This window comes from Orcinus orca, chromosome 1, assembly GCF_937001465.1.
Source record: "Orcinus orca chromosome 1, mOrcOrc1.1, whole genome shotgun sequence".
Lineage (NCBI taxonomy): Eukaryota > Metazoa > Chordata > Mammalia > Artiodactyla > Delphinidae > Orcinus > Orcinus orca.
The window spans coordinates 55,675,561-55,691,976 of record NC_064559.1 but is presented as its reverse complement, the minus strand read 5'-3'; the positions used below and the strand labels follow the sequence as shown (position 1 = coordinate 55,691,976).

At 44.7% G+C, this 16,416-nt stretch overlaps 1 protein-coding gene across 1 annotated transcript in view; it reads right to left on the bottom strand.

Annotated features, from left to right (window-relative positions):
- Positions 1 to 16,416, bottom strand: part of TNR (tenascin R) — a 414,120-nt gene that overhangs the window by 24,937 nt on the left and 372,767 nt on the right. The window contains exons 12-18 of the mRNA XM_049715362.1: positions 16,119 to 16,388; positions 14,813 to 14,932; positions 13,760 to 13,906; positions 11,079 to 11,198; positions 8,329 to 8,472; positions 7,528 to 7,658; positions 6,506 to 6,638 (exon numbers count right to left, since the gene is read on the bottom strand). Of these exons, the coding sequence (XP_049571319.1) occupies positions 6,506 to 6,638; positions 7,528 to 7,658; positions 8,329 to 8,472; positions 11,079 to 11,198; positions 13,760 to 13,906; positions 14,813 to 14,932; positions 16,119 to 16,388 (1,065 nt within the window). The remainder of the gene's footprint in view (positions 1 to 6,505; positions 6,639 to 7,527; positions 7,659 to 8,328; positions 8,473 to 11,078; positions 11,199 to 13,759; positions 13,907 to 14,812; positions 14,933 to 16,118; positions 16,389 to 16,416) is intronic.

Genomic DNA, 16,416 nt, shown 5'->3' with positions numbered 1-16,416 from the left:
CCACTAGTGGTCTGGCACTAGCCTTGGATCGCCTGGACTACACAGCTAGCCTCGCCAGAACCTGGCCCTGTCCACCATGGGCCAGCAACTGCCACATGGGTCAGGGCCAGGCAGCCAGCCAGGCCAGAGGCCAGTCCCACCTACGAGCACACCCACAATAGTCAGCCCTGCCACAACAGAAGGGCCCACACGGCCCACGTAGGGGGAACTTCTAGAGTATATAGCTCTGGTGACCAGAGAGCAGTGTGCTGCTGGGCCCCATAGGACGTCTCCTACATAAGGCTACCAATCCGAGATGGGGAAACATAACTGACCTACTTAATATGTAGAAATAAAAATAGAGAATGAGGCAAAATGAGAAGACATAGGAATATGTTCCAATGAAAGAACAAGACAAAACCTCAAAAGAACTAAACAAAGTGGAGATAAGCAGTCTACCCAGTAGACTTCAAGGTAACAATCATAACGATGGTTGAACTCAGGAGAAGAATGAATGAATATAGTGAGGAGTTTGACAAAGAGTTAGAAAATATAAAGAAGACCCAAAGAGAACCAAAGAATACAATAACTGAATTAAACAAAACACAAAAACTAAAAGAAATCAACAGTGGATTAGACGATACAGAGGAACAGATCAGAGAACTGGAAGACAGAGTAGTGGAAATTGCCCAAGCTGAACAGAAAAAAGAAAAATAACTTAAGAAAATGAGGATAGTTAAAGAGACCTCTGGAATGACATTAAGTGTACTAACATTTATGTTATTGGGGTCCCAGAAGGAGAAGAGAGAGAAAAGAGGGCAAAGAATTTAGTTGAAGAAATAATAGCTGAAAACTTTCCTAACCTGGGAAAGGAAAGAGACATCCAAGTTCAGGAAGGACAGGGTCCCAAACAAGATGAGCCCAAAGGTCCACATCAGGACACTTTATAATTCAAATGGCAAAAATTAAAGAGAAAGAATTTTAAAAGCAGCAAGTGAAAAGCAACTAGTTTCATACAAGGGGACTCCCATGAGACTTTCAGCTGACTTTTCAGTAGAAGCTTTTCAGGCCAGAGGGTGTAGCATGATATATTCAAAGTGATAAAAGGAAAGAACCTACAACCATAGTCTACCCAGCAGGCCTATCTTACTGATTTGAAGGAGAGATCAAGAATTTTATGGACAAACAAAAGCTAAAAGAGTTCAGCACAACTAAACTGGCATTACAGGACATGTTAAGAGACTTCTTTAAGTGGAAAGGAAAAGACCATTATTAGAAACATGAAAATTACGAAAGGAAAAATCTCCCTGGTAAAGGCAAACATACAGTAAAGGTAGTAGATCAACCACTTATAAAGCTAGTAGGAAGTTTAAAAGACAAAAGTAGTAAAGTCACCTATATTCACAATAAGTAGTTAAGGGATACACAAAACAAAAAGATGTAGAATATGATGTCAAAAACATTAAACGTTGGGGGAGGCTAAAAAAAGCACAATGTAGTGTTGGCAAAAGAACAGATAAATAGAGCATGGAATAGAATAGGAGTTCAGAGTCCAGAGACAGAGCCATGTATATATGGGAATTTAATATACAATACAGCACCACAAATCAGTGGAGAATAGATGGACTATTCAGTAGAAGATGCTGGGGAAATTGGCTCACTGTATCCCTACTTAGTACTGTGTACAAAATAGACTAGATATACAAATAAATCCAGTAAGTTAGTAGGAGGATATATAGAAAAATATGTTTGTGTCCTACAGGCAAGGGAAAGATTTTTTTAAGAAAGACTTCAAAAGTTCAAATAATAATAGCTAATACTTATCTAGCACAGGAACCCTGATGGACAAAGGAGAAGGTGGGCCTCTCCTTTTAGGGGTTTGCTTGTCTCAGTGAAGTTTACTCAGAGCTGTTTACTCAGCTCTACTCAGAGCTGTTTCTAAGTAGTGGAGCGGAGAGAAGCCCCTTCAGTTCCCTACTCTGGTGCGGGGAAGTGTGGCATATAGAGGAGTAGATTGCAATGAACAGTGGTCATCAGGCTTTCCTTGCCCACTGATAACTATGTGGACTTGCATGGTCCACCACCTATTGTTCCAGAACCTAGGGTTTGCCCATTTTCCTTAATTTTCACAACCTCAAAAACTGAAGCTTGTGTTAGAGTACACTCCCGGAGTTTTCCTTAAAAGCCCCAGAGAGCAGCTCAGCCTGACTTTGGAAGAGCAGGGACGGAAGCACAGGCAATAAAGAAAACTTCTCATTACCCATCTCTGGGGGCTTCCGAAAATGATTGTCTTCGCTTGACCTCAAGGTCAAGACAACCAGTTTTATTGTGTTCACTGTCTCGGAGGACAAGCTTTAGTGAGCGCCTTGTTTGCTTCTTACAGTATTAAAATAGACAACGAAATTGGCTTCTCAGAAGATCATTTCACAAAGTCCCTGTTGCTCTGTGGGGAATATTTGTTTCCTCATTTATATTCATGTTTCTAAAAGACAAGTAGACCTTGAATGAAATTTCAGGCGACAGTAAATTATAAATAATGCGTCCATATATTTTTTTCTCTTCCATACTACTTGTATTTAATTCCCCCCAGAGTCTTGTGCAAACAGCAGAGACAAGAGGACAGGAAGCTATTAACATGATGGAAAAAATGAAATGGGCTTATGTTATATGGCAGGAATGCAACAAGGGGAGACATCTTGATCAAAGGAGTTTTTTGAGGTTTTGTGGGAGCCAGTTCTTCCCTTTTGTCTCTCTCTCTTTTATTTTTATTTTATTTTTTGTAACATCTCAACTTTTTTCTAGACCCTTAAGTAGGCATCTACTTGAAATGAGTCTCTTTACTTGGCCCACCCAGGACAAGATGAGGGCTTGTCAATGGATGGAGGCCACTTTGGGGTCCAGCTTTAAGCTCTTTTGTTCCCTAAGACACAACATAAAAATGCTTAGAAAGATCAGCTGAGATCAGCCTGTCCTAAGAATAGGATGCTGATGAGTGGAAAGCTCAGGTACTGTCAGTGAAGTCAGAAAGGATGCCAGTTATTAGAATGAAATTAGCCTCTAAATCCATCAGCCCTGGTTTGCCATAACATAGGATGCTCTGGTGTTCCTCAGCCCTCTTGCCCAGCAGGAGTGATTCATGGGGTTCAGGCCAGCAGGCCTCCAATCTTTCGAGTAAGGGCAGATACTCTGCTCTTTGTTTTTGTTTCTTTCTCTTTTCCTCTCTCTCTCTCTCTCTCTCTCTCTCTCTTTTAAGCAAGTGACAGGATCCTGCAGATGGAGCTTGCAGGGTACACTATGTGGCTTCAGAGGTGTGAAGGGAATAAGTGCTGGTCCTGATGGAGGGGCAGGAAGAGGATGGTTTGGGATGTGCTGAGTGTTGGGGATGTTCAGAGAAGAGCAGAATCAGACGTGAGGCACTGCTGCCCCAACCTCTCTTCCCAGAGGAAGCCCACTCTCGGGGCATCTCAGGAGATATACGGGCAGACAGGGGAGTTCTGGGATGAGAAGCACCTGGGCGCTCAGGTGCCGGAGGCCTCTCTTTACCCAGACTCCTTGTAAAGGAGTCTAGCTCATGCCACCTATCAAGTAAACCCCAATCCTCTTCTTGAGGACATCTCCACCCCCATACTTAGGAAGCTGGTACCCTTGTACTCTCTTCTTCTTTAATAAAATTTGCTTTTTTGGTGGGGCAATTGGAGGATGGGGGTAGAAAAGGGGGAGGGCGTGGCACAGGCAATGAGGACTCATTAATATTGACACGCAAATGACTCTGTAGGCTTTGTGTAATTTATTCAGGGAAATTTGCATGTGGGGTGGCAGAAAAAGCCTGCAATCAGAGGGATGCTGGGCATCATACTCTGCAGGCAGTAGCTTTTTGCCTGTGTCTTCCCTTTGAAGGATACTGAGAATCCTCTCCTCCTAGAGCTTTCTTTAACCAGAAACCCCTCTTCTGTGCTCTGCAGCTGGGATTTAACTATTCCACTCAACCACCATTTATTATGTCTGCTGTGTGCCAGGCTTTGTGCAAGGTGATGTCACATGCATTACTTCTGTCCGTGAACTTTTCATTCTGTAACTGGTCAGTTCAGGGGGTTCTGATAAATTTCCAAGACAAAGCCAGCAGGGTTTGGTATGCATCAGTGATTGAGATTTAAAGTTGAGCTTTGCAGTAAAACTCTGTGAAAACTTCTAAACGTGGACCCATCTTTGCCATGTACCACTGTAGTTGTAGTAGCAAGTCCTTCCCCAAACTGCTTGGGGCAACTGATTCCCCAAACTGCTTGGAGCAACTCAGGCAGTAACTTACATTGAGGGTACAGGCAAGTGGGCTCTTCAGTGTTCTCCTTTCCGAGGGGTATTGGTCATGCTGCAGTCGCCCAGTGTCAGTTGAAGTCTCATACAAACAAACGAAGAAATACATCCTGATGGTCCCCCTGTGCTGTCCTCCGAACAAAGCCACTCCCCTGGGCTCTTCCCCAAATTTCCACGAACTGTCAACCCTCTGTTTATTGGATCTTGCTGGGCCCCCAGCTGGATTTGGGATTCTAACTATTGCACACCCGCTGGAGGCAGCTTCGTCTAAGAGAGGCCAGCGGTGGGCACAGAAGCTGGCATATTTTACAGCCCAGGCAGACCTGGAGCAAGGCACAACTGCAAGATACTGCAGAAACCTCAGGCATATTGCCGTCCTGCTCACAACCACTAGCTGTGGCGTTACCAGGATGGGAATTGAAAGCTCATACTACACTGAGCAAGCCTTGAAACCCATGCATTTTTGGAATGAAATGATTAGTTTAGACCTAATAAATATGCAGATCAGGGGCTCTGTTTATGTTTCTGTCATCTGTATTTGTTTTAGGGGAAGGAAAATTTTAATTCAGTGAAAAAGCTCCAATCCATGGGTCTTAGAGTGTTGGCTTAGGAAAGGAAAGCCTAGAGGACCCTTTAATTAACCTGTGAATGTGCAGGGAAGAGCTTGACCAAGAAGAGGGTGATGCCTTGGTTCTGAGATAAGATACCCCTAGAAAGGTCATGGAGTGTGAGCGTAACCGACGTCAGCCCATAAAAGAGATCAAGTGTCCTCCAAATTCCACCTGTCAAGGACCCATCTTGGATTCATTTCTTAGTTGTGTGAGCAAGGTTTATTTTTATTTTTTAATTAAAAATTATTTTTCTGATTAATGTGCTCATTGTCGACACTTTGCAAGATACTGAAAAGTATAAAACAGAAAGAAAAAGGGGACTCACTCATAATCTCACTACCCTAAAGAATCACTAGCGATGTTTTAATGTATTTGATCCAGTGTCCTGCTTTGTTATTCAGAACAAGTCTAGGCGGGGAGGCACCTGGGTAGGGATGGGGGAATTTCTGTCACTTCTCTCTGGTGATGGGAGGATGGGCTCTGGGGTGTGGACAGGAATCCAATCACCCTGGTGCTCTAAGACGGCAGGCAGAAGTGTGTCTAGGGGTAAGGAACATGCCTACACTTGCCCCACACTGTGTAGAGCCAACCCCCTCCGAACATGGGAGGCGGAGAGAATTCAAGGTCTGGACTGGGCAGTCCCACATTACAGACTGTAGAGAGGTACCGTGGGAAGTGTTAGAAAGGGTTGCTAACAGCACAGACCCCAGAGGCAGAACAACTGGGGGTCAATCCCAGGTCTCCTACTTGAGAGCTATGGGATCTTAGGTGAGTTACCTCACCTCTCTGTGGCCCAATTTCCTCATCTGTAAATAAGGATACTAGAACATACCTCACAGGCTATCATGAGAATTAAATAGTACACGTAATGCAGTTAGAACAGCAGTGCCTGTCAGGTAGCTCTCAAAGGTCAGGTGTTAGTTAATTTCCTGTTATACACATTAGGACAACCTTATCCCTTAAGGGCATTTCCAGTATCTTCTGCTGATACTTAAATGAGGGAAGGCAGGAAGAATGCTGGATTTAGAAGGAGAAGACCTTGGTTCAAGTTCTGACCCAGCCACTTACTACCATGTAAGTTATTTGATCTCCATGCACCTGAGTTTCATCATCTGAGATGAAATGGGGATAATAAGGCCCTTCTCACCAGTTGTTATAAGGATGAGTTGAGACCATAGAAGTGCAAAAGTGCTTTGTGTGTGGAGAAGAACCACAGTTTTAATATTGGGGCTTTACTCCTGTGACTTTTCCTAGGTGAATCTGATTACAGGCAGCAGAGGAAGGAAGGAGGGAAGGACAAACTGTGCTGGAAAGACCCTTGCAGAAAATCTAAACAGGAGCCTGCTCTCTTACTTGGTGCATTTAGTTGGTGCAGGTGGACCAGGACTTTGCACTGCTGGCTCCTGTGGTTGCCTTGGTAGTGAGAGGCTCCTGGCAGGGCCTTGGAAGGCAGGAGTGGAGGGAATAATTATTTTCCTTTGCCGGAAGAGGCAGTTGAGTTTCTCTGATGGGCTCCTCCCTGGCCAAGTCTCAGCAGAGGCAGCCGAGGAGCCAGACGCCACCCAGGGGAGGAGAAGGCATCAGGGCAGCAGGAAATCTCTCACCTGTGGTGAAGGCGGTGGAGGTGATGCTGCTCCGCTCGGTGTCCTGGGCTGCCTGCAGGAGCACCGTGTAGTCTGTGCTCTCAGACAGGCCCTCTAGTCGGATCCACGTGTCCTCCGCATCCACAATCAGCTCCTGTGGGATAAGCGGAGGAGGGAGGTGGAAAGGGGTGAGCAGAGGGGTCACCATGGAGGGCAGTGGAGAAGGGAAGTTCAGACCCCAAGGTCGGTATTGCAGTGGCCATTTTTATCCTCTCCATCCCACATTATGCAAGAAGGAAACCGTTCCAATAAGCAGGGAAAACAGCTCCTATGTGAGACTGAGGCCAGCTCCTATCTCACGGATGCACATTGGGAGAAACTTAGGCCCGGCATTATTGAACCCAGTGGTTTTCGGATTGCACAGGGCCTCCTGGAGCCCTGAGATGCAGGAACCTAGGCTTCCCTCTTCCACATCCAACAGTCTAGCTCTATTCTCTGTATTTGGCTTCTGAATATGATTTCACTTTTAAAAAGGATTCCACTGTTAACAAAAATTTGACAACCAGTGCTCTAGGTGAACTGTTTCAACTGGTCACCTAAAACCGAAATTTGTCATCTCTACTGCGGGCTATATAGATGTAGCCTTTATCATGCTTATCTAGAGGCATAGGAGACTGTCCAGTTTGGTATCCAACTCATGGTTGCTTGGCCCTGTCAGTGAAAAACCGTTCCAATACTGTGTCCTTATATTGCCTTGGAAGCTGGTGCGTCGTCATATTGGTCGCATCACCACAACTAAGTGAAGTTGCAGGGTAGATGCCCCCATTACCTAGAGAAGAAACGGAGGCTCAGAGAGGTTGAGTGCTTTGCCTCAACTTGTATGGAGAGTAGTAGTGGAGGCAAGACTAGCACCCAGATCGCTGGCTTGCAGATGAGGGCTCTTTCCTCAACAGCACGCTGGGTATCCGTAGTGGCAAACCTAGCTTGTTCCCTTGCGGATTGCTGGACAGCAACGGTCTTTCCCCTCTCCAGAAAAATCTCACCTTGCGGCTTCCATCGGTGGATTTGTAGGTCAAGATGTAATTCTCAGTCTCTGCTCTGGGAGGCTGCCAGGAGATCAGGGCACTTTGTCTGGTGACTTCACTTGCTGTCAGATTGGCAGGAGCGTCCAGGACTGAAGAGAGGAGAAAATGCCAGTAGTGCCTGCCCGTCTATCTCCTTTCTCTTTGATTCCAGGCACGTAGATCAGTCTGTCTACCTGTGTGGTCTCTGGGCTGCTCACATGCTAACCCCAGTTCTAGCTTGGACAGGAGCCTAAAGGGCACTCCTGGGTCAGAAGGTAATCGTCATGTCGTGATCATTCCTCCAGCTATTCCCCCTTCCCTCACCTGACCCTCCGGGCCTAGATGTGATATCTTCCGATCTGACCCTCTAGGTCTGAAACCATGACCTTGTTAAACCTGCATGTCTGTGAGTTCACTCTTGAACATATAACATTCCCACATCTATACCTTTGTCTACTGTTCTCCTGGCCATGACCATACCCAGCAACTCCCTCCCCAATATTAAGCTCTTTAATATCTATCAGATTTTTCCGGGCCAGATGCATTCTCAGTACTGGCCTCTGTTGGCCTGGTTGTACTGCTGTCAGCCAGACCCAGGAAGAGAGCTGCAACTCACTTTCACTGGCATTTGGGCAGCAGTTAACTAAAATAAGGATAGCTCACAGCTGCATTGTCCAAAACCTATAGACTATAATCTAGTTGAGCACATGGAAACTGATCATTTTCAGGATCAATAAAAGCCTCTCAGGATACTAGATATGTAGCTGACCATGTACTCACGGGTAGAGAAGTTGGTGCTGATCGTGCCACTGGTGAGAGGCCCACTGGCGGCATACATAGTGACGGTATAGTGGGTCCTAGGAAGCAGATCAACAAGCTGGAATTCCTCACGGTCTCCATCAACCAGGATGGTCTCTCCAGCAACTGAAATCAGACGGTTATGGATAAGGAATGAATAAGGTTCTTCAACTTAGGAAACACCTATCAAATCCAAAGGCATTTCATAAAGATGCAATATTAGAGAATTTTGGAAAAAATCTTTTCGAGGTTATTGAGCTTAGCATTTTATTCCATACAAAGCTCCCCTCTCTTCTTGTTTTGCATCTTAATTGAGAAATTATTTGGAGGCCAAATTGTCTTTTGTATAACTTCTATTCGGGTCTCTGGAGTTACAAGGATAAACCAAATCCTTTGTCTACCTGACCTCTTCCTGCCCCCCACCCTTCCTAGTCAAGTCTTCTCTCTTCTAGACTGAGAAAATTCAGCCCCCAGTCCCCATTATATGTATGTGATGATTCTAAAACTGTCACAATCCTGGCTACCTTTCTCTAAACGAGTAGCAGTCTATCAGTGTCCCTGCTGAAATACAAAACTCAGAAGAGAATTGAAAACAATCATTGAGATTGTTTCATTACAATACATTGTAACGTCAGTACATTGTCGGTTTTCATTGTACTGACAATGAAAGAAACAGGGTCAGTCTCTGCTTCTATTTGTGCCAGTTATGTATATTAATCCATAGGTTTTGAGACAGTCATGGGATATTGTTATAGGTTTTGAGACAGTCATGGGATATTGTTATCACATGCTGAGATGATTATTCATCAGAGATCTTGTTTATAACCCACTCCCCAGCCTTACCTTGTGTAGTTGGTTTTAGTTGATTTTTTGCACCCATGGGAAGAGCTTTGCATTCATTTCTACTGCATTTTGCCTTGTTGACTGAGTTTTGGGCCACTGTTTCAGTTTATTAAAATATATGTGAATTTGGCTTCTATTGATCACAGTTTTGCCTTTTGGAAGAGCTCACATAATGGCTCTATTTCTTTAATATCTTCCTTTGCATATGCTGCCAACCGTCAGCTCCCCGGCCGCATCAACTACAACACTTCCTCAAACTCCCCACTCTCTCCCTCCATACAGGGTACTGTTTTTCTTGGAATGCCCCTTCTCCTATTCTCTTTGTCTTTAACTTTATCTAAGATCTGCCTTCTTTCTTCCCCTCAACACCTTCACCCCAAATCACAGTGGCCCATCAGAGGTGGCACACTGGTGTTCTGTGCTTGCCCAAATCATGACACTGCCCACGTTGGGTTGTAACTCTTTACTTGTCTCCATCATCACCAGCAGTGAGTTCTGCAAAGACAAGAACTCATATTTGGTCTCTGAATCATTATAGCCTTAGAGAGTGCATGGCACATGGGAGGGCAGCAAAAGTAGTTGTTGAATGAATGGAAATTAATGGCTATGATGGAGCTCTGTGCTTCGTATCTGTGAGCAGGTGAATATGACTGCCTTAGGGGAATAATGGAGATAGTGTTGAAACTAAGGCTTAAAGGATGGGTTTACTAGGCAGATAAGTAGGGAGAGCATTTCCTGGTAGAGGCAAGAGCATGTGCACGGTGGTTTGAGAAGGCAGGTGAGAATTAAGAAATGCAGGGTCATAATGTGCAAGGAGGAGTGGTAGGGATTGAAGCAGCTTTTGCATGCACACAGGGAGGTTAGGATGTATCCATAGTAATGATATTCATTCTCTGAGGAGGGTCAATCATTCAATCAGCTATGTAACTCCAAATGTGGTCCACCATGTGTTTTTCCATCTAAGTGGTGAGTGGGTCTTTTTAATGCCTTGCTGAGATACTAATGTGCTCTCAGACTTGCCAATTAAAAAAAAGGACATAAAGTGGTTTTGGTGAAACTCATACTTAGTGAACCTGTGCTGGTATGTAGTAATCACTGATTCCCTTCCAGCTTATTTAATAGTCTGTTTTGGTTTTTACTTCCCCAAGCTTTGAAAATCAGTTTACTTTTCAGCTTACAGAATTGACTTAATCTGTCATTTTTGAAAATTAAGACATCTGCCTGCCTTCTCTTTTCTGGTATCTTTGTTCTCTGGATTCCTGCCTATAAGCCACAATATTCTGTGAGCACATGTATAATTTAGGCAGGGAAATAATTTTCCTTGGCTTCGGAACTTGAATTACTCAACATTATTTTGCTTTGTGCTTCTCTGTTCAACTTCAAATAGTGTTAATGTGAACAAGTAAGGTGAAGAAGACGTTGCAACTCAGGATTTCATGTTGGCTCAACCTTTTGGGATGGATATGAGTAGAGAAGATCAAAGCAACAGAAGAGCTTAGTAGTTCTGAATCCTTTGTCACCTGTTACCACGGCTGGTCCTTTAGTGTTTTGTTCGCTCTTTAAATATCTAGAAAAGTCAGCTTTCTCGCCTGCAGCATTTTGGGGCAAGTTCTGAGTTTTGTCTTCCAAGTGCTGTTTCTGTTTTTGTTTTCCTCTTGGTTACATACCCTTCTTATACCTTTTAGATTCGGCTTTCTCAATTCTCATAGTTGATACAGTTCACAGAGTGTGGGGGCTATCTTGAGGGCTTTATGGTGAAATTAAAGCAGGAAAATTTCCAGTTTTCTCTCAGATGGATAAAATGTTTTGGTTTTTTTTTTACTTTCACACTAGCCTTCAGCCCCAATCCCCGCCGTTCCCCCCTGATGCCTAGAACCGCAGACACCCACCTGCAAAGTGTGTGAGAACAATGACGTAGTTCTCCACTTCACTCACTGGTGCCTTCCACTGCAGCAGAGCTCCTGTTGGAGTGATGTTGGTAGCAGTCAGATCCACAGGATTGTCCATGGCTGAAACAGTACAGGAAAATATCAGGTAAAGGTAAGAGGAACTGCAGGATGGAAGAGCAGAGAACCGTCTCCTATAGTTTCACCCAGGATGCATGTCTGCTGCTGCACTATACAAAATAATGAAGTGAGTGAGGACCTCTTTCCTTTCTCCCTTTCTGATTCCATCAGCCCCTTCCCCTTCACCCATTCCTCCTTCCTCTCAAGCACCCCATGCTCCCCTAATTGCCCTCAGATCTTCCTTTTTAATTCATTCATTAACTTCTTATGTGCAGAGGGCTGTCAGGTGTTACGGGGGTGTCCAAGGTATGGATGTTGTGTTTTAGATATTTAAACCTAGATGGAAAAACTAAGAACATGCTATAGAAACTATTATATTTCTAGTTAATGAGCTAATATGCTTCCCAGGCTCTTTGTTCTTTGATAAATACAAGGGGCATGCCTTGTGGAACAGTCTCTGTTGATGAACGTCAGGAAGTATGGTGGGAGTTCCATGAAGTCAGGGAGTAACCCCAGCACCTGGAACTTAGAAGTTACTCAGTAAATACTTGTGGAATGAAGAATGGGACTCAGGTTGCCTTTAAAGTCAGATCTGATTACTGAATTCTTGCTTTGCTACTTACGAGGCTGACTCTGTACTGAGTCCTGGGGATCCTTTTTGTGGCATAGAAAGTCAAGGGACTTCGTCCAGGCTTAAAGCCAGGAGTGCCTGTTGAGGAACAGAGGTTGCTCATCATAGCACCATGTTCTTATTCTCACTTGCCTAGGCTCCATGCATTTGTTTCCTTACTGTGCCTCCCTTCCATAAAGTTGGGATTTATCTTAGAAATGCAGGTTATTACAGTAGTTTAGGCATCAGCTCACCCTACGTGTCATGGAATTTACTTTTGGGGACCAAGATATGCTGTTGATCTGGTCCTGTTCTGTGACTGAAGGTTCTTATCGCTTGTCTATGTCTTTTATTTCAAAGAAACAACCATAAAGTGTGTTTACAATTTTAACATCTGAATTGTATCCACAATCTGTGCCTTGAACAAGGTCTTCGAATGCAACCTTATTGAAAAGAAACAAAGAAGAAAAGTCTTATGAGACTACAATTAGCTTGACCTCTCTGAGATTGACTGTGAGACTCCGAGGAGTACTCATTGCCAAAAGTTATAAAATCATAGACATCATATTAAAACAACAAAATAAAACATTTCTGTGAGTAATCTGGTTATTGGGAGTTGCCAAAATAGCTCTGCCTAAACTTGAAGGGGGACAGTTTGGGTTGGTGCACTACTGAATACCTGCATTAGAGAGACTTGCTTATGACCAAGAACCCAAGGAATGAGTTTTTGACCTGAATTGTTGTTCTCCTTTACTTCCGGGGTAGGAGGCTCTTGAAGTCCATTTTATTGTCCTCACTGAGAAAAATCCTAATTTCTTTAACATGATTTCTAAGACTTTGAGGAAAGTATGGGGAGTGGGGAGGGGCTTCTTTTTACTCATTGGAGATCACTTCAGGTCAATATCAGTTGATACTTTAATGGTCATAGATAACTTGATAGAAAGGGTAAGATTAAACCAAAAACATGGCTGCATTATCTGTAGTCATAGGCATGGAAGGAGATTAGGGAAGATTAGAACATCCTGTGGTATCTTTAAATGAATAATTTTTTGAGTTTCTGAAGGAATGTTTCTTTGGCCATGGCCATAGGGATGTTCTTTCTGGGCTAGTGAGTGTATCTACAGAAGCAGTGAGGAATTCCAAGTTGCCCTCGTTCAGAAAATACGATTCTCTGAGGGAAGTAAGCAGCCTCAGGAAATCCAAGTGTTCTCCTCATGAGGCAAGCTGGATGTTTTCCTGTGTGCTACAGGAACGATAGCCTCATGGAGACTTAGGTCTGGGGTTGCAACAGAAAACTTTGGCTGTTCCCTCTTGTGTCTTCTACAGCAAATCTTTCCTAGTTTTGCATGATGGGCTGGCTGAGGGGTCAGAGAAGGAGAGCAGGGGAGCTGCTGCCAGAGCCCTGTCCTCTGGCCCATCATTTTTCTACAGAAAAGTGCCTCCTTCCTCCTCCCTGGAGCATAAAGCAAGAACACGTGCAGCTACTTGGTGGTTTCTGGTCACATAGGATGAGGAGCTTCATGACCCCGAGGGTCATTACTGGAATAACAGCCCCCTTTTGTTTTTTTCTCTAAGGTAAAGTTTCCTTGTCTGAGTCTTTTTAACAATTAGACCGGATGAATCAGATGTCCGTTCTGGAATTCATTCTGTCATGAGTCTTTGGAAGGTTCCTTTTCATACTGGAAGTTCCATGAAAATGTCTGACCTAAACCAGTAAGACTCTTAGAAGGTGTCTCTCTAAACTGCTGGTGTTACAGAGGAGGTCAAAGGGGAGACCATTGCAAATTGTTTTACATAACAGTGTGAGTCAAAGGAACACCCAGGAGAGGAGCCTGGGATCCCAGGACCAGTGTCCTCTGCATTAGCCGGGACAACTTCACTCTTTCCCTCTTTTGTTGGTCGCAGGTCCTCAGCCAGGGTCCCGACTTGGCCCACCATAGGGAGACATGCCCACCTGTGTGCACAAGAGTGCAGATCCGCTCACTCTCCTCCCTGCCCCGCACGCTGTTGAGGCTGATTTCATATTCGGTAGCTGGGTACAGCTTGCTGATGGTGAATTCTGTCACTGTGTTGGGCACCACCGAGCTGTCCAGTCGTCCCACTAAGGAAGAACAGAAGCCACAGGTCAAGTTCAGTGGATCCCGTATATACGCAGCTCACAATACAGGAGCTCCTGGTGGCACTCTTTCTTTCATGAAGCCAATATGGGTGCAAGGCTCAGCACCCAGTTGGGGGATGGGGAAGCTGGGAATGTTGGAACTTGAAGAGACCTTGCATGCTGATCCCACCCCCTCATTATATAGGATCCCAGGAGCAAAGGGAAAAAAACCTATTCATTAGGTGGTTTTCTAACAAACTAGTCTTAAAGCAGTATAGAGGGAATGGCAGAAAAGAGTGGTCCATGCAGCCCAGAGAAAGCGTAGTCTGGAAAATTATCCCACCCCCTCACTGGAAGTGATTGTACCCTCTACTTCATTAACAATTCCACATGCACCAGCAAGAACTGTTAGGATGCAGGTGAGGTCTGGGCCAACTTCTTCTGACTCCTAACTTGGCTGGAGTGGCCATAACAGGACCACCGTCACTGTGGTTCCCTCCAAGGCTCCATCTGGCTCTGTGGTGTCTTTAGGCATCCCCTGGGGTGTTTAGCCTTGGACTTTAATTCTCTCAGAAAAGTGCATGTGACCCTGGCTCTTGGTAGACTCTTTCAGAGTTCTTTGTTTCTCGCTACACTGTCTGGATAATGACGACCGATTACCATGGTTCACTCTACTGGTGAAGGGCCTGCTTTTTGAGTGAATGTAATCAAGCCTTTCGTGGGAGGAGTTGGTGAGTTCTGGATTCCTTAGCTGCTCCTCATCAACCCATTCGGATGCAGCATGCTGCAGAGAGGAAGGAAATTGCAGGCAGGAGGGTGATATCCCCTGGGATACGCTAGTTCTCCCATAACAGTCGTCATCCAGCTCCAAATCCCATTCATCTTTGAGAAACCAAGAAACTTTATTACCTTGTGTTGGCCGATATGATACTCGGTAGTAATCAAAAGACGCAACAGGAGGGCTCCAGGAGACCATAACTGAGTCCTTGGTCACATTGCTGATTGTGATGTCTTTGGGGGGATCAATTCCTACAAGGCCCGGGTGGTTATGGGAAAAAGACAGGAAGCACAGTGTGAAAAACAAATTCCTATTTTTGGTTTTATGTGGACCAAGAGCTAATGGTGTCCCAGAGGCAGACAAGACCTTACTTTATACTAGGGCAACCTTAAAACCATGATCAGGCTGAAGTCTCTCTTGAAACCTCATAGGAGTGGCCAGTGTCATGCTCCTGGAGAATATTTTAACAACATGAAGTCAAATTGTCAAGGTCTGTGCCTATGCAGCAACTGTTACCTATATGTAGGCCAACTGGGAAATTTCCTTTAAGTTTGTATGTTTTATTTTGAACTGGGAGTAATGGTCATTCTCTCTGGGGCAGCTTCTCTTGGACAAACCCAACTCTCTCTATCTCTGTTAAGCAGCCGCCTTTTGTTCAATTTGGAAAAATTGCTCTTGACTGTAGAGGGATTTCAGAGCACAAGTCCAGAAGAAATCCACTTCCCTAAACTGTATTTTATTTATACTATATACTTTGTTTTTTTGACTACTGGAAGATTGCAGGATCAAAACCAGCTGAGTGTTTAATCCACTTGTTCAGTTTATGAATTCTTGTAAGTATGTAGGAAACCACCCAAACACACATGTCCTCACCCACATGCACACTCATATTTGTGATTATAGATGAGAAGGATGAGATACAAGTGATCCAATTCAGCTGAGAGTACCTGTGTTTTCCAAACAACATGCAGATCACCCCATTCTCCGAGTACCACGTCCCTGTATGGTTGCATGCTAGTCGCATATGATCCTGAGGAAGCATCATTCACATCAGTGAACTTACTGGGCAGTCAAGAGATGGCACTCCAGAATAGGAACAGATGTCTCCTCACTGTAGAAGGGTTTCCTCTTGGAGACTAGCTCTCTCCAGGGCTTTCTCCTCAGTTGGTAGTGGGAAGACATCTGGACCAATGCATTGAAGGCCTGGCCTCCTCAAGACATTGAGTCCATCCTACCTTCTAAATGGAAGTTTCCCATCTTATACATTTTGTGCGGCCCTGGAAGAGGTGGCTGTTTCAGAACAACTCATAGACGCTCTCTTGTTAAATGAGATGGTCCCTTACTCCTTGGGTGTTTCTCCTTGTAAATTTCATTGACTTGTTGAAGGCTACTGTGGGAACCCCCCTCACCACCTGCTGTCAAGTCCTCCAGCCTCACCTGTGGTGATGGAGCCCATGATGGGCTCAGAGGTCACTGTGCCGTGGACTGCCACCAAGTTCACAATGTACTCGGTGGCTGGCTGCAGGCCCATCAGGACAGCATGCCTCTTGGTGGCATCCAGAGAGACCTCCATCGTCTCTTCCTCTTCATCCCGGGGGCTGTAGTTCAGAATGAGTCTGTCTGCTGGAGGGGATGGGTCACTCCAGGTGATGTTCACACTGGAGGAGGTCACGTGAGAAAAGTGCAAATGGGAGATGGGGCGGAAGCCTGCAAAACAGAGGACATGGATGGTTCT